The sequence below is a fragment of the Anser brachyrhynchus genome, assembly GCF_964034855.1.
Source record: "Anser brachyrhynchus genome assembly, chromosome: 1".
Lineage (NCBI taxonomy): Eukaryota > Metazoa > Chordata > Aves > Anseriformes > Anatidae > Anser > Anser brachyrhynchus.
In genome coordinates, this window is record NC_137694.1 from 89679187 (window position 1) to 89701245 (window position 22059).

Sequence of the window (22059 nt, forward strand, 5' to 3'; positions counted from 1 at the left end):
CAGTAGCTGTGATTTGGTATATTCTATGTGCTCTGACACAAACTTGCAGGTAAATCAGAATGGAGACTCTCTATATGCAGATATATTACTTGAAAACTAAGTAAAGGAGATTTTTCCATATCATATCTTTAGAATTGTGATCTACTAAAGGCCTGGTGGTAGAATATAACTCACTGAATAAACCCCTACAATGAAAGAAGGTTCAGTGAAGATGGTCAAGGGCAATGAGAGAATGATGCAGGGTATGACTGACCATAGCTGCTGAATGAAGCTGACTTTACCTCTACAAAATGGGGAATGGCGGGTGGGCTTTGTTTTAGATAAACAGCTATCAACAGTTGAGTGGATCAACTGGTGGTGTAAATGTTTCCCCTGGGTTCATTAAAAGAGTATGAAAGTCTGCCTGAGTTTGCCAGACCAACCCTGGGGGAAGTGAATACATGGCTCAGCCCAACACAGAGTATAAAAACTAAAGAAATATCAAAATAATTTTGAAGTGAGCAACGGGCTTGAGCTGTCTTCAACCCATGTATTCCTCCCCAGTGACTGTGGATGCACAGTGTCATGACAATGAACACATGCAGATTGTACAGTGATCCAAATGTATTTGCAATTGCTATATTGTGTTTGTATAGTGATTTCAGTACATTGCTGTATCACTCATCTAAATCAGAATTCTGTGCAACATCACATATCTTCCAATAAGTAAATTTGATATTAAACATTACACTCTCCAGTATCTAAAAGAATCCGGTCAGTGAGTATTGGACTCTGACAAAGATTTGCAATAAAAAGTGTCAAAATGTTGTGTAGTAATTCCAAGAATCTGAATCACAGTGGCAAAAAATAACGTGAATAACATCTTGTATTTTTAAAAGGAATTATATAGATGGCATAGTGTTTCTCATTTGTCACAGGGATCATATAAGATTCATGGCTGGAAACATATGTCGTTAAAAACATCTCCCTCTCTCTTTTTTTTTTTTTCTTCCCATGGCCTGTTTTTAGGTCTTAAAAAGATCTTTTTGTCTTAAAAAGATAAGCTACATCTTAAAAGTTTTCCATACGTGACTATTAAGAGTATGGCATGGATGTAGCAACCTGTTTTTCTATACTATACGTTTGCTATACTATATTTTCAAACACAAAGTCACGTGCATTTCACCGAGGTTGTAATTTCATGCTAAAGAATCCCTAGATAGAATCAGAGTGCAGGCTGTGTTTGAAGGTCTGACCATTAAAAAATATTTAAACTAAGAATGTTGGCTTTGAAATAAACAAACATATAAATCCTGTACAGAGTTTTAACACATGGCAAGCATTACCATGGTATTAAATGGCATCCAAAGTCTAATCTTGGAAATCATTATAAAGTTTAGGCCATATTTGTGAGGTGTGCAGATGGTATATGTAGCTGGAGGGGTTTTGTTTAGTAATGTTACTCAGTCAGTGTGGACAGTAAATAAATGAATCTTGGCTCATGTAGAAATTGGACAATTGCATGAGTTTTCTTAAAAGACACAATACTGAAACAAAAGTTTGTATTATATTGCCTTTGCTCAACTACAAAGTGTCTCATGCTAAAGTTTCCTATTAATTTTAAAGATATGGCATTCTGCTTGCACAGAAAAATCTTTAGGCAGCTGAGCTAGAGAACTTGCCTTAGCATGAAATCGAGTTCTACAGATTTGCATCCAAGCCTTGCATCTTCTGTTTCATCAAACAAGCACAGATGGCAGGGGATTTTCTAGATTAAAAATCACCTTCCTATATTTCTTCTCTCTCTGGAGTAAATTGCTGTAAGCCTTTTACTGTTTTTTTCAAAAGTTTTTGAAAGTATAAGAGACCATATATGTACAACTTACTCGAAAATAACATTCCTTTGGAAAAAATGTTGCTCTGAAGCACTATTTAAAACAGCTATTTACTTGATGCAGTGATACTCTGTGAAAGTGCCATGACTTTGTCCCAAGTACAGACTGATGAAGGTGATGACTGCAAGCATTTTAAATAGCTGTTTTGGAGAAACAGAAGGTCAGTGCGTAAGTTATGTGATTGATTTTTCATGTAAAAAGCATGGCCTAACTCAGGTTTTGAGACCTGGATATTTTCAAAGCTGGGATAGCCCAGAGGGTGTTAATTTCTAAGCACTGGAATTAAGTTTTAAGAGAGAGAATTCAGTCATGGGCCCAAGCCATTATGAGGCATCTTTTGGGGGTTTGGAGTAAGTAAAGTTGTTTATACAGACATAGCTATAATGTCACTTACTATTAGCAATCATTAGTATGACAGAATTTGGCCTAGAGGTCCGGAAGCAAGCAATTCTAGGGTAATAACTCAGTTTCCTTTGCTCACAGTGTAATTTAATAAAAATCTTGTGTTCGTAGAACATGGCATATTTAAACATAAATTTTGATTTCATAGATGCAACACTTTCTGCAAAGTATTTGGAGGGTGAGGAACATTTGTACTTGCTACGCTAATGCCTCAAACCCCTCATATTTGCAGAGCTCAGAGGTTTGGCAGCAAGCCTGCAATATGGTAAGCCTTGCTGATCTTTTGTTTGTATCTCCATTTATATCAACATAATTCCAAACTGTTCTCTGCAATTTACCTGTCAGAGTGCAATTTTGCCAGTAGAAGTCCTATACTCTGTGTTAGGCAGGAGTCAAAGGGCACCTCCCAGCCAGTGTGAATAGAAATTGTATTAGAACTGCTTACTGATATTCACCAGAAGTAGGAATGCTATTTATGTTCTGCTCACATGAGAATTAAATATCTACTTCTCCACTCCCCACCCCCATTCAACAGCTTCTGGTCATGAAATAGGAATAGGTTTCAAAATCTGCTTTCTATGTTAATGTAGGAAGATGATCTTCTTTAGGACTGGGTATAGATTTTCCCTTTGTTTTTAGAGATGTTGGTTCAGACAAGACAGAGCTACAAGAGTCCTTGGAGTTCTCTACAATGAGTTCTCTGTGAGGACCCACTTAGGCAAATAAGTAAGTTAATTTCTAATCATTGGAGTTCATCATATGATATTGTTATTTCAGGAACATTCACAAAATGGGCCAGCTGGGGTAAAAAAATGGACTTAGAGGAAGGCCTCTGCAGCAATTAACTGCAGAAATTAAATAAATTTCTACCATTAAAAAAAAAAGGAAAATATCCGCTCTCATCTGTGTTAGAATTAGAAAAGAAGATGGCAGGAGGGTCCAAGATATTTTGGATGGAGAGGGCTGACAGCAAAGTTGCCAAAAAAAATAAGAGAGAGAGAGAAGATAGTGAATAAATGGTCTGTATTTTACAGCATACTGCCAGATAATACAGAGAAACTGATAAATGTCCAATCTTTTACATCCCTTGTTTCTTGTCCCAGAAATGAAAGAACATTGACAAAAACTTTAATGCAGGTGTTCTTGACTTACATGGGACAACTGGGACTGGCAAACTTTAATTTAAGCAACTGTACATAACTGAAAAAATAATTGCTGAATTTGCAAAGAAAACTTTGTGAAAATGGTTTTGTAAAACAAGATTCAATCATCTTATCTTCACATATTTTTAACATACATGGAAAATCTGATTTATTTATTTATTTATTTATTTATTTATTTATTTATTTATTTATTTTAACAGGTAACTCAGTTTACCTACTCTTAAAGCTGGCTACAAATTCCTGGGAAAATGTAAGTAGTTAAGTGATTAAACAGAATTTGCTAATCATCTGGTCAGGGTGACAGAGGACTTATTTTTGCTTCTAAATCAGAACCTTTCAACTTTTGTATCATTTGTTTAGTTACCCTTCACCTGCAAAAACTACACCAATGTCATAAGCTTCTATAGGTCTGAAAATAGGTTTAAACTTGGTGATACAGGTTAGGGTACAGATGGGCATACAAAGATGATTCTGTTTTGTGGAGCTGCTTTCAGAGTTTTTGAAACACTATGTTTATATTAGTCATATTATTAGTTATATAAATCAAGAATCAAGAACTTCTACTATACCTACTGCTTTTTGGCATTCATCTTAATCATTATAACTGGAGTCTCTTTGGAAGATTCATAACTGATGTAGAAAAGCTTAGAAGCTTACTGCTCTAGTTTACAGGAATATTGTATTCATGGTGAAAGAATAAATATTATTTTTTTTTCTTCTGTAACTGAAACATCTCTAATTTCTAAAGATTTGTTCTGTTTTTATTTGCATCTCCTTCTTCTCCAGCTTTCCATGGGCCTGAAAAGTATGCTATGCCCTGAAAAATATGGGGATTGTATGGCAATATTTGCACATATTGTAATAGGAATGCATCAACAGATGCTACTGTAATACAGTTAAAATGAATTTTGTGAGCATGAAGAGGAAAATAAAACTAGCAATTTTTATCTGCACAGAGACTTGATATTAGGATATGATTTTTTTTTTTAAGAGATTTTTTTTTCCCACAAGTTTTAAAACATTAAATAAAAAAGTATTTCATCTAGTGTAATTGCTCGTTGAGCCTGAATCATTGTTGAAAAATGAACAATCTTATCTGAACCCCCAATCTGCTGCCATCCAGAATCAATGAGAAGTACAAAAGTCACCTGAATTATGAGCTGACCCTGCTAAATAGGACTCAGGTGACCAGCAGCAAATTTCAGTTATTGGATTAACTCTAGGATTGGATGAATACTTTACAATTAGTTATTGATTTAGTCAACTTCCATACATCATTCTTTTGTCTTTAAACATAATGGCTTTGTCATTCTTTTTAACTTGCCAGTTGTTGTACAGCTAGACTTATTCCAAAACCTAAATGTTTTTTTTTCCAACATGATGTATCCTCTAGTACTGAATGACTTGTTTTATAATGACTTGGTAAAGAAAATCTAGATTAAAAAGTTAACTAATCAGTGCTGTTGGAACAGAGTTTATAAAGGTAGATAACAGGGTATGTTGGAGAAATTAAGTTCTCTTAAATTAGGACCAAAGTTTTCAGTTTTTCTAAGGTATACTTTTAATGGGCAGAAATACTTAATCTTGTGAATACTGTTCTGTAGTGAAGCCGAGGAGCCACACTTTCAAATGTAAATGAAAAAAGAGAATGGATACATTGTGAGTAAGACTATTGTAGTGAGCTGCATTTTGAGGTCTTTCTGAAGGCTACAGACAATGATGTTTCATATAATAATAAAACAAGTTACTGCATGGTGCAGAACAGTTTTACTTGAATTGTTACAAATGCATTGTGCTTGTCCTGGGAGGTGTTTTGCAAAAGAAAGGCAAAGCCAGACTTGTCATTTTTCCCAGCTGAAGGTCTTGAAAGTAATTTTTCACCCACAGTTCCTGAAAGCTTTGACAAGTCTTGGCTCTGGAATAAGTGAATAATAGTAAGCAGCAAGCTAAAAATACTGCGGTGAAATGAATGAATACTGAAAACAACTAGCAGAGGGGTTTACTGTTCCCTTTTTTCATTTGTTATTCTAACAATTGGAACTGCAATACGTGCTTAGAAAGTAATAACTATACTCTTGATTATACTGATTAAAGGACCTGAAAGAGCCGTCCTTTTAGCAACAAGAAATCAAGCGAGGGTAAGCTTACACTGTATCTCAAATGCTCATTGTACTTGTGGATAAGAGAAGAGGGGAAGGCAGGAGAAAAAGGGCTTGATATTATCTGCGTATTGGGGTGTAGTGAGGGGTTCTAGGGGCAGTGGGGGCCTCTCAGTGTTGGGGTGGCGGAACAGGGCTGGGTAGCCAGGGTGCAGAGCAGGACAGGGGCAGCCATGGGCATTGGGTACCCTTGAGACCAGGCTGGGTCAGGATCAGGCCTGGTGAGGAAGCCTGAGCAGTACCAGTAGGGCCAGCTGGTGCCCTCAAGCCCCAACCCTTGTGGCAGAGAGCTCTGGTTTCACCCGAAAGATTGTCATGTGAAGTTCACCTTCGCTGTTAATTCTCACTGGAACATGGTAATTCTCTGGTCTACCTACCCTTTTTTTTTTTTTTTTTCTTTTCAAGACTGGAAGCTTGTTTTTATAAAATTGTTAGTAGTTCTCAGCATCTGATGAGGATTTTATCAAGGTTTTATAGGCAGTTACTATTCAGAGATCCTATAGTAGACTTGTATGAGCTTATGCTAAAAGCAGTAAAATAGTTAACTGAAGTCACTGTGTTGACACTTACAGAATGTCCTTCTATTTTGATCCATGGGTCTTCAGAGAGGACCTTCAGAGGTCTTCTATATCAGTTATAGGTGGGCTGCTAATATTATTCTTCTGGTCTTAGGCTAGCTTCCTTTTGGGTGGACTTAATTGACAGAGTGTATATTCCCTCTTGCAGTGACAGGGACATCTGTCTATCACAGAATCATAGAATAGTTTGAGTTGGAAGGGACCTTAAAGACCACCCAGTTCCAACCCCCTGCCATGGGCAGGGACACTGCCCACTAGACCAGGTTGCTCAAAGCCCCATCCAGCCTGGCCTTGAAAGAAAGTGTAATAGTAAAGAAAATGTTGCAAACAGTTTCTTGTAATTAGAAAGCTACAGTAAAGCATCTTTACATGCTTATTAACATTTCTGAAAAATCTGATTATTTGCATAGACACCTTTATGAAACATTATAAACTATAACAAATAATAATTTTTTGCACTTATTCAATTGCTCCGAATTAAATGGTAGAGCAAAATGTTGATAGGAGTTATTATTTTATTTAGTTGTAAATTTGGAATAACTATCTCTTATCAGGTGATTATATAAGACCATTTTTAACAACCTTTCCAAACTCATTGCTTTCTGAGTTCTTATTGCATAGTATGTCACTGGCCTCCAGAAATTCAGTCATGTGCTCTTTCTTATAGGTAAAGTGTGATGACTTGAAGGAAGTCTGAATACAGCTAGTATCTAAAAAGAGATTCACACTTAGTTTTCATTTCTTTTCTTTGTGAAGTCCCTATTCAGCTCCGATAAGAAAGCTGTGAATTTCTAAATTCATGTAAGAATAGCTTATAAAACATACTAATAGTGATGGAAGGGATTCAGTCTTATTTAAATTGTGCATGTCCATACTTGTCTCTAAGTACCTTTTGGGTTTTCCAATAATTTTACTCTTGATTGCTGTAATTGCACCACCTTGTCCTAGTGAGATTAAACATATCCCCAGGAGTATAATCTCATTTTGCTCAAGAAGAAATCTGTATTCCACCTTTCTATTAATTATGGTAGAGTAGCTGGTAACTAGTTATTTTCCATGTATTACTAGCTGATTGCATGAACTCTACCTTTGTCATTTCTTCATCTAATGTGAAAGGTCTAAGTGATATACAAAATAAATGAACCCAGTAGTTTATCATAACAAAGTCTAATGGCATGGTGTGATTTTAAATGATGATGCTGTTTTCACTAGCAATTAGCGTTAAATTTCTCTACCACTCTTACTTTATCTTTTCATGTTTAAAAGTAGAAAACAGAAAATGAAAATTGCATGTCTAGGCAGGCTGACATGCGAAACAAATAAGCAATAATTTTTTGATGCTTGACACGTTACCATAATAGAAAATAATTGTAAGCAGTCAGAAGTTTTAATAGATACCCAACTGAAGTGTTTATCAAGATTCTTGAGAGTGTTATGCCAACAAGATTACTTGTTTATTGACTTAATCAAAGAATATGCTAGATTTGGCAATGCAACGTGGAACACTTGCATCGAACTTTTGTGGAAGCAATCTTTATGCTTATTTTGAAAACAGCTTTAGAGTTTAGGAGAAGTTTTCTCAATAAATGCTACATTACTTTCATCAGATTTTTAAATATATGGTGTGAAATAGCTGCTCAAAAGGTGTTCCTATTTGAGAAGTGAATGAGAAAACGATTGTACGACTGATCAAGGCTTTTCAAAAGGGAACGAGAACAATATCTTCTGATTTTTTTTTCTTTCCTGTATCTTAGTGATTTTTTTCTTTCAAGTGCATTGCTTTCATCTACATTTTTCTACATCTTTTTTTTTTTTTTTGCATTAGTGAGACATTTGAACACCTTTCAGAAAGCACTGTGGGCACACAGAATTGACCTAGTTTCTGCTAGAAACTTGAATTTAAATGTTCACTGCTTGTATGCATATCCTGACTATTTGAACTTTATCTCCTAATAGAGCTCAAGAATTACAAAAACGGGCAACACCCCTTAATAATTTAGAAAAACAAAACTGGTTTGGGGGAACCAAAATTTTCTTTTCATTAGAAAGAAAAAGACCACCAGGGATAATAGTTTTCAAGATATTTTTTATGGATTATCTTTTCTCTTGTATTGTACAGGCTTTTGGAGCTTGAGATGTTCTTTTCCAAAATGTTTGGTTAAATTGACGGTATTTAGGGCTAATGTCCAACTGGATGCATGTTACCATCTGTAGTTCAGCACATTAATATTTGGAAATACTGTTTATCTAAAATCAGATTTCCATAGATTTTGAACCTCTAATGGAAAACTCACTCCACAAAATTGGCACACATGAGTCTAAGCTAATTCAGATTTTCCAAATGTGCAAAATGCATGCTGACAATAACACAATCTTTTTTTTTTTTTTTTTGTAAGTATTTGTAATGCTCATCTACCGTGATCTACTATGACCTGCTGTGGTAGGAAAGTAGACCTAAAGCCTGAGAACAAAACAGAAAATCTGGGAACCTTAGGATGTATGTGTAACAGGATGTTTTTCTGTTTCTGGTGTGACTTACCTGAACTTTTCTGTATCTGACTGATAAGCAGAGTGGTAAATCCACTTTAAGACTAAAACTGAATATAGCTGTGTGAGAAACAAAGTTGAAATCCACAGCTAATCCTAGTTACAAATTTCATAAATTGCTCATCTGTTGTGACTGTAGTCTGACAGTCTGCATGTATTTCGCAAATTATATTAAAAATATGAATCAGAAGAGTTGTTTTATCACTCACGTCAATTCATTTAAACCCGTTTCTCAAGACACCCCACTGCTTTATTTATGTAGTTGCTGCTTAGATTTGATTTAATCCTGCCATAGTAACTGTTTATCAATACCCAAGTCAGTGCTTTCAGAACAGATCCTAAATGGTAATGGTTGTGTTCTATTTATTTATTAATCACTTAAAAGGGAAAAACTTTTAATCTTGGAGATGTTGGAACATCTTTCTTGTTTTCTTGATTGGGGAGAAAGAAGAAAAGGAGATGGATGAGTCTGGAGTGGCGTGGGGAGGTTTTATTTCCTCATGGTAAGCAAATCTTTTAAAGTCATGATATGCATCAGGTTTTTGATTTGTTTGCTTGTTTTACTGGTTCCACTTCTTCCCTGATTCTCCAGATGAATAAAAAGATATTGTGTATTTCATTTCATGTATTCCTTACTTCATAACTTCAAAAGCAAAAGCATACATATTTACTGGAAAAAGCCTCTGAATCTCCAGAGTGTTTGTATCAGTCACTGTAAAGAACAATTATGTTCTAATTAACCTTTAGAATTCAAGAGAGCTTAATGATGTCTGATGATGAACAGAGGGAGATGAGGTGATAGCAAGGTCCAGGAAAATGGAGGTGAATAGGGATGTTTTAATATGCTTTTGGCAAAGTGAGCAAAAAAACACTTTTTTTTTTTTTTTTTTTTCCCCCATCTGTTAGAAGAAGAGAGGTTTTGTTTTTGGATTGGTTGTTTTCTTTGATACCATTCAATTTAGAATCTGATCATGCTACGAGAAAATAATATTCTACATTTAAATGTCATAACATTATTATTGCTGTTTTCTGTAGGTTAGACAAGTACAATGGTATACTATATCAAAGCAACTGATGTCATGCATGTGTAGAGATACGTTCTGTAAGAGTCTTTCTCTTATCCTGCAAACCAATATTTTGGGACATATTTGTTGCAAGTTTGTGTCTTGTGGTAATGTAATCTGTGTAGAAATACTAGGCTCCCTTTGCGGCAAAGTTTATAATTGTCTGAAGCTACAAGTTGTGTATTATATACTACAGTCTCTAGCTGATGTGTTCTGAATCCCTTGCTAAGCTGCTACTGCTGATAAAGTGTGAGTTAGGGTGTTGAGCAGACTGTTAACTTGCTAAAGAGTTATGAAGAACCTAGCATCCTGATCCTGGGGTTTTAAGCAAGTTTTGAGAGGTAAACTTTTTGGAATACAGGACGTTTCCAGTTGTCCATGAGACAGAGTAAACATATTTTATATGCTTTCCTCAGCCAGCTCTGGTTAGGGGAGGATATTATAAAAGTGGAGTGAAACACTGTAGAGGAAAAGGGAGAATGTGACATGACTAAGGAAAAAGACAAGAGGAGGTCCAAGTGAACAGTGAAAACACTGTGAATGACAAACAGGAAAAGAGGAGGCTGGATTGAAAGAGCAGTCAGCATGAGGCTGGGAAAATACAGTCAAGACAATCTCTCAACATACAGAGGTCTATACTTCATCTATTTTTACAGCAATTTCTCTGGACTGGTTCTTCCTAACATTTTCCCCTGAAGCCACATATTAAAGAAGAAAAGGAGATAAGTGTCTCTTCTACCATCAACCAATGTTAAAAGATTAAAACAGCCTTTCCACCTCACTTCTCCTTCCCCTGTCAGTGAAAGATCAGAATGATATCTTCGTCTGTTTATTTTTGGTTCAATATTGTAAAGCAATTGACTTACCAATTTCTCTGTTGTGGCATAGCAGCATGATTGTGGAACACTGAAAATTAGCTAGACCTTTCTGATACAGCAATTACCATTTGTCAGAGAGCTTCTGCACTAGAATATAGAAAATGAAGCAGATCTGTTACCTATTTTTCCAAAAACTATATTACTGTAATGAAACACTGTACTAGTGGTAACAAATCACAAATGGTAATTTGCACTCACTATGCAGCCAATTAAAGTTCTATGTAAAAGCATTGGCAAGATAATATTTTCTGTCTAATATTGTAGATTTTGCCTTAACTTCTCTTGTTCTGGACACTTTAAGTGCTTGAGCACTTATCTTTCTAACATTTATTTGCCTGGTTGCCAATAGATTATTTTGGAGAATGGAAATATCTTACATACTTTTACCACATTTCTGCAGTATATTGAAACTACTGATTTATATACTCTTTAACAGGTAGATAAAATACTATTCTGGCTGATAAAGGTTCTGTAGAAATGATTACATAATGCTTTAAAAAATATTAATTCTTCATCACAAACTTTCCATGCATTTTAACTTGATTGGCAGTCTGGCTTATAAAAAGTGAAGGACTAGAATTAGCGTGGTTTTGCATATCACCAATGATAACTAAATAAATATGCAAAAGGAAAGCCACAACACCACCTTTCTACAATAAGCTTTGGATGAACATGTCCTTCACTTTTATTATCACTACTCCAAACCTCATCAGCAGGGAAGGATCTTTGTTGCTCCTTAAGACTTCACAGTCACTACTCTCTTCCAGTCCATTCCGTTTGTGCCTTTTAATATAGCAATACATAGCCTCTTTCAAAATAACTCCTCTCAAGCAAATAAATACATATTCTTATAAATGGAGAATTCTATCCCACTTTTCATGTTGGCATAAAATCTTAGAAGATGTCAAGATTTTAGTTTCTTGTTTCTTTTGAGACAAATCACTGATGAGAGAACTGTCATTGGATCTCTAAGAGATGCTCGCTAGAGAACAGACGCTGTTGCATCAGGCTCTGTCAAGCAGTAACTCCATGTGTGGAATTCTTCAAGGAGCAAAAATCATTCACACTTCAGCAACTTCTAAATACAAAGTATGGCATGACCATATTTGCACCAAAGAGTCGTTTTTGCAAATTTTTCTTTAGGCAAAGTTTTGTTCATATGGTTCTGCTGGGGAATAAAATTCTGTGGGATAGCTAGTGCCTGTAATAATGAAATCAGAAACATTTTGTGCAGAAGTATAGAACATAAACAGCTGTCAAGTTCTGGGAGGACCACTCCAGGAGCTATATCCCTACTGGTATGCAACATGCCAAAGTGACTCTAGCAACCCTTGCCAAAAAAAGGCTCCTGTCTCTAATTGGCACTTCTTATAACAGGCCCTTGAAACTTAGCGGAAAAGAGACTGACAAAATTCAGGGAGCATTATTTTGGAGTGCTTCACTCAGGGAAAGGAAGCTAGAAGCCACAAGTTTCCCAGCAGCTGTGAAATAATAGACAAGTTTTGAAACAATTGGAAAAAATAAAATAAATAAAATAACCCACAACTAAAGTGAGAAACTTAGTGAACCAGTTACCGTGTTTGGAGACTGGCATAGAAAAAATCCCCTCTCTTTGCACTGGCCCACTTTGTTTTGTTTTCAGTGATTCAACTACAGACTCTTGAGTCCAGCCGGAACTCCCCAGAACTGGAATCCAGATCCTCAGGAAAAAACTTCAGAAATGTTCAGAAAAATTGTGAAGTTTTGCCTTTCTTAGGTAGGTGTGGTAGAGGCTTCAGTATATCCCTATAATATTGTTGAGTAGGTTTCTGAGTTTGGAACCCCTCGTCGTGAGAGCTGAGTCAACCAGGAACATCAAATTATGCTCCACTCCAAGCCTGCTCTGTTGGCATCTTGTCTGATAGGGTGTCACTTGAGATGTCTATAAGGCAAAGATGACTGGAATGTCTCTGCTGATCTGTTCAGTCCATCTCAAAACCTGTTCCACTACAAGCAAGTTTGGTTTTTTTTTTTTGGTCATATGGCTAAGAAACATAAAAACTGGACTTGCTACTTGACCTATCCATAAAATGAAATAATTATTAGGAAAGAAAATCCTTCTCTGGTATAATAAAAAAACCTAAACTTTCTGAGTTGCTGTAATGGTTTATCTATAAAAAGCAGCAATTTTAGAAACTGAAAACTGCAGGTAGCTAAGTGACAGTAGTAATGTCAGAGAAGTCTGAGATTATAGTGTTTGAAACATATAGCCCTAAATAGGCTTGCTAGATTTGGGAAAGCAGGCATGTTTTGGGATGTCCTGACAACACATTGCAATGAAATAATTCAGTAAAAATGCAACTGCCAGAAGTTATGTATCTTAATGACTGTAGTAGCTGATCAAAGCCTAAATTTCATCTTATAGTTTATGAGTGATGTTTATGTGGCAGTTTGATGAATCCACTCTTCTTTAAAATTCCTCTTTGTGTCCATGTTCCCTCTTTTTAGTTGCACCTTGACATCTTTTGAAACCCAGTTGCTTCCACTGCACAAAAAATACCACGTCTTTCTACACCTCCAGTTACCCTGAGAACCTTCTTCCATCTTCAAATTCTCCAAAAGTTGCTTCTGTCCTTGTCTTTGCTCTCTCCACATTCTTTGTTCCTGACCGCCCTTACTTCATTTTCTTCTCTTCTCAGAATGCTTGAAGCCTCCTTGAGATCCTCCTGGTCATAGGAGGCACTCAGGGGGACTGCAAAGGCAAAATAAAGCTGTTTCATCCAAGGACCTTTCTCAGGCTTACTTTGAAATGATCTCTAAAGAAGGGGTAAATATCTGCAGGCCATCAGATTTCTTGTGGCACTGGATTTCTTTGTCAGAGACACTGCCACTTTTGCACTTCCCGTGAGTCATCTATTTCTTGTTTTGCTTTTAATTTCCTGCATCCAAGTGATGGCATGATTAGGTAATCCTGTGGTGTCATCCAGCTCAAGAAATCCATTTCTACCCTTCATATATAGGATTAGAAGAATGGAAAAACAATCCTAAAGTTTCTAATACGATAAATCAAATAAAGGCCAAACTCTTATTTTTTAAGTACCGTGACTTTTCTTCCAGTTGTGACATGGGTTAGAATAAACTACTTTTTGATTGTTTGTTTGTTTTGTATACTTGTTTCTTTTTTGTTTTGTTTTGAATAAAAAATGGTAGGGACAAGAGAAGTCCTCTTTTATTTTTATGAAAAGCTACTATTAAAAACTTGAAATACATCCTTGGTAATGCTTTGCTAACTGTATTTGGCTGAAAACAGCATGTCAAACCATATCACCTTTGACTTTAGTCCTTGAATCATTTAAAATAGTAATCAGACGAAAGTGTAGGGGTGGCTAGGGGACATTTCGCTGACCAGGGAGAAACATCACCACATCTCTCTAAGTACACTTCAAGTAACAGGGAGGAAAGAGAAGCTTGGATATGGCAAAGAAATGGGGGTGGGGGGGTGGGGTGGTGTGAGGAAGGGAAGAAATCGGCATCAGTTAAGTCTATGAAAAACTGTATATGGAGCTGTAATAGGCAAAGGGCCAAGTAATCAGTAGTGAGACACCATTACATTCCATTAATAATGAGTACATAAAACATACTAGCTCACTACACTGCCATCAGCAGAAGATTCAAATAAGTAATTAAACTGCAGTTTTCCTTCTGCTGATTTTAAAAGCCAAATGATTGCTCAAAACCATGAACATTACCTGGGAAAAAAACTAGGAAAGTTGGGATACCTTAACAAATTAATGACATCTTGCCATGTGTGAAGTTAAATGGATGAATCAATTTTTAAAACATCAGAGAGGAAAACTGGATGGGAGAAAGCTAGCAAATGTTTATAAAAACTATATTTCTAGTCCATCACTGTCAAAAGTGTAAAGCACCTGTCAGTAATGCATCACATGTCAGTAGTAAAAGCACCTATGTGAATGTTGCTGTACCTGACTGATGTAGGAGCCTGCTACAATTTTTTTTTTTCCAACCTTGAAGATGGGTAAATTTTGACTGTTATTCTTACAATATTCTGTTAAAATACTGTAATGGCAGTATTATGCAAAGGTGTATAACAGACATTGACAGAGTTGATTTTTTTTTCTAATTATTTAGAAAACTTTTGTACTTGAAATGAGAAATAAATGCATCCTGTACAGTTCAATACATTTGCTGGACACAATATGGGAATCTTTAGGCACGTTAAACTGGAAATTGCCAATCCTTTTCCAGATTTCCATGTGTGATACATTGTCCATCTCTGTCCTGCTTCTAGGTGCAGCAAGACTCAGTTGTTCCTAATCCGTCACATACCTGAGGTCCTTGGGAAGGCAGGTATGTTGGTCAGAAAGACTCCATGATATAACCTAGTCATGCTCATGGTTTTGACAGCTGAGGGATCAGAACAAGGGGGAATGCCACACACAATTCCCGCCTGGCACTCTTATTGTGACCTTTATGGATAATAAAGGCAACTTCTGTCTTGGGTCAAAGTTTGAAAACTCTGGCGGTTTAAAACACTTTTTTTTTTTTTCTCTGAATTACTCCAACCTGTGTTTCCATAGCAATAGAAATAAAAACCTACTGGCAGCTTGTAGGCAGGCAGCAGATGACAGCTCTCAGTACCAGATTTCAGCAGTTGACTTTCAAATAACAGTTCCAAGAACCCACTGCAGTAACAAGCACAAAGATTTTAGTACAATATTGGCTCCTCCTGTATGTGTTACTTTAAAACAGAAGGAACATGGCTTGAGGATAGAATTATTGTTTAGAGAAATGTTTATGCCGCTCTATTGACAACAGCTGCTTGTGCTTTTTGGTTTTGGTCCTGCAATGTACACCGCATGCATTGATGTAGTAGTATACTTTTTATGTGATATCTGTGTGATAGTGTAATACGTAAATAGTGTAATATGATATGATAGAGGAAATATTTGGTATCTCTGAAGTGTGATAGTATAGGTAAAGAAAATTGCAGAAGGACTAAAGCACTCCAGTATATGGAAGAGAAGAAACTCACAAAACTTTGGGGAGGAATTAAGAATCTTTTTTCCTGAGACCCTGAGTAAGGGAAGATTCCAAGAAAGGAATCTATAAAGAGAGTAGAGGTGGTTTGGGGTTTCTCTGGAGAGCTTCCCAGGAAGTAACACAACAGTAAAGCATTGCTTAAGGACAGGTTTTCACTGTGCTTGTGAGTCTTCCAGGACTGATCAGAAGCAATCGCAGATAGTCATCTTCTGAGTGCTAAAACTGCATGCCCCTTAGAACTGCTGTTGCTGCCAGCAATAATGCTGGCCTTTTTCCCAGTGCCACTGCCTACTGTGGGACTTGCAAGCTACTCCTACTTTGTAAATCAGATCATGAGGAAAAAGTCTCTCTCTCTCTCTCTCTCTCTCTCTTTTTTTTTTTTCCGTTGTTCTGTTTTTGATTTCTCTAACATGGGCTGAAGCTGTTTTCCATGTTAAAATGGAGTTCTAGTTCATTGTCCCACTAACACTGGCCAGATCAGAGACAGTAAACTCTAAACCAAAATCTGTTTGTATATTTACTAAGTTTTTCTTTGTATATTGCTTGTTTGGCTTGTATATGATTTTGTTAGTAAAATTCACCTTTAGAAGAGTGAAAGCATGGTAGTTAACAGTAACTAGATCCATTTCAAGGATGTCAGTATTGCATAAGCCTTGTGGAAACCCCTGTTTGTACATTTCTTTATTCATTTGTCTCATTTCTCTTTCATGAATGTTTCCAGAAAAGATCAGCCCAGTAAATCACTTCACATGAAAACCTGCAAAAGCTCTGAATTCTTAATCCCAATCTCTTTTCATAACCTCCAGAACTAGAAAAATGACATGATGCAATTTCTAACAAATACAGACCAAAATCAGGGACTTGTGTTTGGCTATTTAAGAGCAATGACTTCTCTCTCTGTTGCTTGAATAACAACTTTCAATAATAATAATAATAATAATAATAATAATAATAATAATAATAATAAAAATTTTTGAGAAAACAGCAAAATCAAAAATTTCTCCATAAGGAGAAAAAAAAAAGGTGACCTATTCTGGCTAGATGGTGCATTATGACACTTCATTTTCTCTGTGTGATACTTCATTTTCTCTGGAATAATACTGCCCAAATGAGTACCCACATGGCTGATTGCTCTTGAGAAGAAAAAGCACAGTGCTTTCCTTTCCAGTGCTTTGCTAACACATGGTTCCAGTTTCTAGACCTTCTTGGCTGTAGACACCTTTGTCAATCTCCTTTTCTCTTGAATAAAGAGATGAAAAAGCAATAAATTAATCTCCCATACACATTTTCATGTCACCATATCCACACGTTCTCAGTGTTTCTCAGGAAAAAAAATGTATATGTGAGAAGGCTACTTTCACCTCTTGACCTCAGTGTGAGACAAGTGTATGGAGGTTTTTAACAACTTCCATGCATTCTGTTTCTCTTGCTTTAGCTGTATGAAAATGTCATGCCTGATTACATGATGCCATATTCCTTTTATTGGAAAAAGCCTTAGCTGCTTTGCTACTACTGTCCTGAGTGGCCTATATAGAAATAAAACTTAAGGCTGGGTCTGCATACTGCTTAGCATAATGACTTTACCTAGTCCCCAAACATTCAAGATTAGAAGAGGAAACAAGTTTTTATGAATGCTTCGGCAGGGGGAGGGAGGTGGAGTGGGGAGGGATACAGTTGCAGTTTCTTGGGGGAAAAGTATACGTTCCAAAGGCCAGAATATTACAAATGAGATCCCTTCCTTCCATTCCCATTCCCTTGTTGTGTCTATCTTGTCTAGAGCACTCTATATCCTAAACCAAGTATTGATCGTTATGGGATTAAAATAGGAAAATGGAACTATTTTTGAGAGTTAGGATTTAATAATTAAACCACTGCCTGTACATAAATAGGTTTTCTTCATGACCCTTTCCTCATTCTAGACATTGCCAAAGTTAATTTTCTAAGGAATACCTTCAATTCTGCTCAGGACAGCCCTATATCCTAAATTACGATTCCTTGGATTAGCTCCTAAGGAAAGAGTGTCCCTATAAACAGAAGCCTTTCTGTAATAGCTGTAAGCACCCTGTCATGGGAACCTTTCTTCACAAGTGTCTTGAAGAGGTAAAGTTCTGGGAGATGGTGCTGACTGGATCTCAAAACAGGAGGCAGCCAATTTTACCATCTCTTAGATTTATTCTCAAACTTTATCTTCATCCATCTACAGTGTGAGGGCCATCATGTTGAGAAACTTTTTTTTTTTTCTTATAAAAATGTTTGCTTATTTCTTTAAAGATAGATGATATATTTTCTTGCCTGCTTCTTTAGGGTCCTGGGCCCTAATATGTTTAATGTGTTGAGTTCACTAATTGCCTGCTACTTTCAGATGATGGCACAAAAAAGTTGTTCCTTCTAGAATGTTGTCATTAAAATACTTTTTTAAAAGAAACTCAATTCTTTGGTACTGATGCCAATTGAAAATCTGAAATAATTCTAATAGAGTATGGAAGGTAGCGTTAAAGTCATATACCATACCAATGAGACTAAAGACACAGCAAGCAGTCCCGAGCCTGCGCTGTGCCAGTAAGGATACTGTTGGAAGATGTTATATCTAAAGCCAAAGTGCCTAGTAATGGATATCGATTCTGTTGCCTTTGTTAAAGGGAAATTGATAGATGTTATGATTTACTCCTGGTAATGCTAGGGGAACTATAGACATTGAAGTGAATAAGTGTGATATGCTAACTTTATAATAATTTGTTACTGTTTGTGTCCAATATCCCTAATGAGAACATCGGTAGATTTCCTTGAAAAGGAAATAAAGGGAAAGAAAAAGACTTGTTTGAATAATGATGCTTGTTGAAGCCAGGCAAATATTCTCTCATCAGTCATCAGTCATTAGTTTTCCAATCATTTTCATATGAATACTTGTTGTAATAAATACCAAAACATAAAAGTTTCTATGCCCACCTGACGCCTTTCTTAGTTACATGCTTCCTCCTGTCATCCAGATCCAATCTTTTTCACTGAATCATGATTACTTGTTTATAGATGTTGTAGCTTTATTCCATCTTTTTCTCTAATGAGGCACTAGAGCAACCTGCATATACGACAGGTCCAATCTCAAAGTATTTATCAAAAAAGGTATTTAAAAGTCACATATGTTTGGGCATAGAAGTATCATAGAAGTATTCAGTTCAGGGCTTGGAGGTGGACATGTAAGTAAACATTTTTCTAAGAAACCAAGCTTTCACTTTTATACTATTTTACCTCCAAGTAACGGTTGAACCAAAACCTTGCCAAAGCAGAAAAACACGTCTTTCCTCTGTTTATATAAAGAGCATGTTTATAATACAAGATTATTCCTTGTGAGGAAATAGCTAAAATCTTTAATATGTCCAAGATCTTTGTAGACAAAATGGTGGCATATATATCATAGAAGCCAGAAATTAGTTCTTTATAAGTTAAATATATAGATTTTATTTTAATATACAAGCTCTGTTTGATTGATATATCATATTTAGGGGACTTTTAGGGTCTTGCAGGCTTTTCTTTGTTGTTTTGGTTCTGGGTTATTTTCTGTGAGTTTGTAATGAGAGTCAGGCTATTAAGCTTTAGGAAAGTAATGCAACATATTGAGAGAATGCTGACAGGCTGCGATGTAAATAAGAATATTTAAAAGTTGACAGCAAAAATAGAAACTGGAAGAGAAAGCAGTGTGAGGAAACTATGGACAAGTGTATGGGTCTCTTGGCATAAATTTCCATGGGCCACTTAGTCAGTTTATGTCTAAGAGTTTATATTAGCGAAGAAAAGCCCCAGAGTTCACAGCCTTAGTATGCTGAAGTTTTATTTTAATATTCTGCAATAATCTGAAGTTTATTTCTTTGTTGAGATTCAGTTAAAATTCTCAGTACTTAATACATTTTTTAAGTTAAATTACAATCTATGCAAATGTGTACTTGTGTGTTTGCACATATATACATCTCTCTCTGTATATATTTTTGTCTTTACTCCCTTTTTTGTAGTGTTCTAACACCCTAGGTAAGAAAAATTTGAAATCAATTAGAATTAAAGTACCATGTAAAATAGCAGTTTTTAATGTTGTACACCTGGACTTTTAGGAAACGAAGTCTATTATACGTATATTTAAAAGCAAAAATGTGGCCCTTAGTGTCCCCCTGGATCTGTGAAGCAGATGAAAAAAAAAAGAATCATATCAAAACTTGAGTGTTAAAAGTCAGTTCTGTGGTATGCACCATGAAACCAACTTAAATTTTGGTGGGTTGCACAGAATTTGAGTTGGAATAAACTATGTCTTTGGGATGACAGATGTTAATACATACTGTAGCACAAGGATACTGTATGCATTCATTTCAGGGTGAATTAAGTTTATTACTCCAACCTCAAATTTCATACAAGACAGATTTATGAAAACACACTACATCCAGTGTAGTCCAGTACATCCAGTACTTATTTTTTTTTTCTCTTTTCTGATAGCCTTCACAACAGTGGCATACCAGATCTTCTATGAGTATGTGAAAAATGGAGTTAAAGGAATTTAGAGATTGGTGCTTTCATCAGTTTTAACTATTCCTATCTATGGGAAAAATACTTTTATGACACAAAAATGTTAGTTTTTGAAGAATTAAAGATATTAATAGTAGCTTTTCATGAAGTAGTGAAAACAGAAGATATTAAACGTACTTAAAATTGAACTAAATATGGCATAACTTGTGAAGTTTCATAGAGGACAGTAAAACGATTAAAAATATAATTCCATTCCAAACTCCCTGTATACTGGCATAATCACAGTAAGAAATCCTGTGAGAGCATTGGTATTATTATTCTGAAGCAAAGAAGAGGTGTTTCAGGTTATTGGTATGAGCAATGCATCTCATTTCTATGGTCTTTTAAAACCTAGGGTTAAGCTTTGTGTTGTATGCTTCCCCAGGAGACATCATTTGGATTGTTTTCTTTCATTTGCAGTCATATTGCAGAAACTTCTCATTATCTACCCATTATATCCCACTTATCCCTTTTATCATGAAATAGGTTTTTGTTCATTAACAGTAGGTCTCTAGATAGTTTTCCCACTTCCTTTTGCCATTATTCACTTTCCAACATGTTTTAAATCTGTTTTTGCCCTCCCATCTCTTTATTTACTGGATTTAATTATTGTATTTGGACCACTTATCTTTGCCTTTAGCTGTCTTTCTGTTCCTGTTGGTTGTTGCTTGCTCAACATTTTGGCATAAAAGCTGTAACAGAAATGAAAAAAATTAGACTGTAGTGCTCAGTCAAACAATTCAGATGGATTCTTTACCCATACCATTTTAGCAACTGGAAAGGAAAAAAAAAAAAAGAAAAAAAAAAGGCTCTTTTCTCAATTACAGAAGTATAAATCTTTGTACAGTCCTTCTATATTGAACACCTGCATTATATATATATTTTTAAATGTTAATATATATATATTAAATGTATATATATATACTTTAAATGTATCCTTTTGTGATGGAATCTTTCCTTGTTGCTCCATTGTTCTCTTAATTACTCCTTGGTTTTCATTATTAGTTTTATAATATATCTTGCATGTACTAAAAGCTGTAGGTTACTAGAGAAATACCACCTTTTAAGAGGTTGTTTCTTTGGTACCTTTATTTTTATGTTTTTAGTTTATGCAGTGGCAGCAAAACCTTTTTTTCCTCTTCTTTGCTTGCTGTGTGACTGCTTTGTATTGATAAGTTGCACAGACAAGATGATTGTTCTCACTTTTATTTGTGTGTGACAAAAGTACTGAGGAGCTTAAAATTATTTTTCATTTTACTGTTGCTGAAGAAGGCAGCATCAAATGCCATGTCTTACAGTGGGTTGCACAGAATTGCAACAAAATGGCAAGAAACAGCAAAATGTGTAAATAAATTTCACATGCGATCATGATCCCAAGAAGAAAACACATTTATTATGCAACAGGATGCAAGAATCTCTTTTCTACTTGAACAGGCAGTTGGATCATTCTCTAGAGGCCAGAGATACTGTAATGTTTTGATGCTTAGAGCAAATCTCTCACCTGTTCACTGTCCACCTGGAGATGACAAAGCTAACACTTCTCGGTGTTATTAGTAGGAACAGAGAGAGACTGTGATGAGTATCTTATCTGTATAACTCAGACTTTAAACTGTTTTGCACTACGAGGTCTTTCCCCAGCAGGAAATCTTATGTTGGTATCAGTATTGTTTAATACTTTTGCATTTTGTCTCCACACCTGTAAAGATGTAGACAACAAACTTCACATACTTGATACATTTTTTTTTTGTCTGCCATATTTTTTTGGCAGACAAATAAAGTATATGTGCTTATTTAATGGAAAGACCA

The 22059-nt window shown here is 35.7% G+C and overlaps 1 protein-coding gene across 1 annotated transcript in view; it reads right to left on the reverse strand.

The window, feature by feature from the left end:
• EPHA6 (EPH receptor A6) overlaps positions 1–12274 on the reverse strand; it is a 568875-nt gene extending 556601 nt beyond the window's left edge. The window contains exon 1 of the mRNA XM_080597214.1: positions 12241–12274. Within this exon, the coding sequence (XP_080453340.1) occupies positions 12241–12259 (19 nt within the window). The 5' untranslated portion in view covers positions 12260–12274. The remainder of the gene's footprint in view (positions 1–12240) is intronic.
• Positions 12275–22059: the final 9785 nt, after the last annotated feature.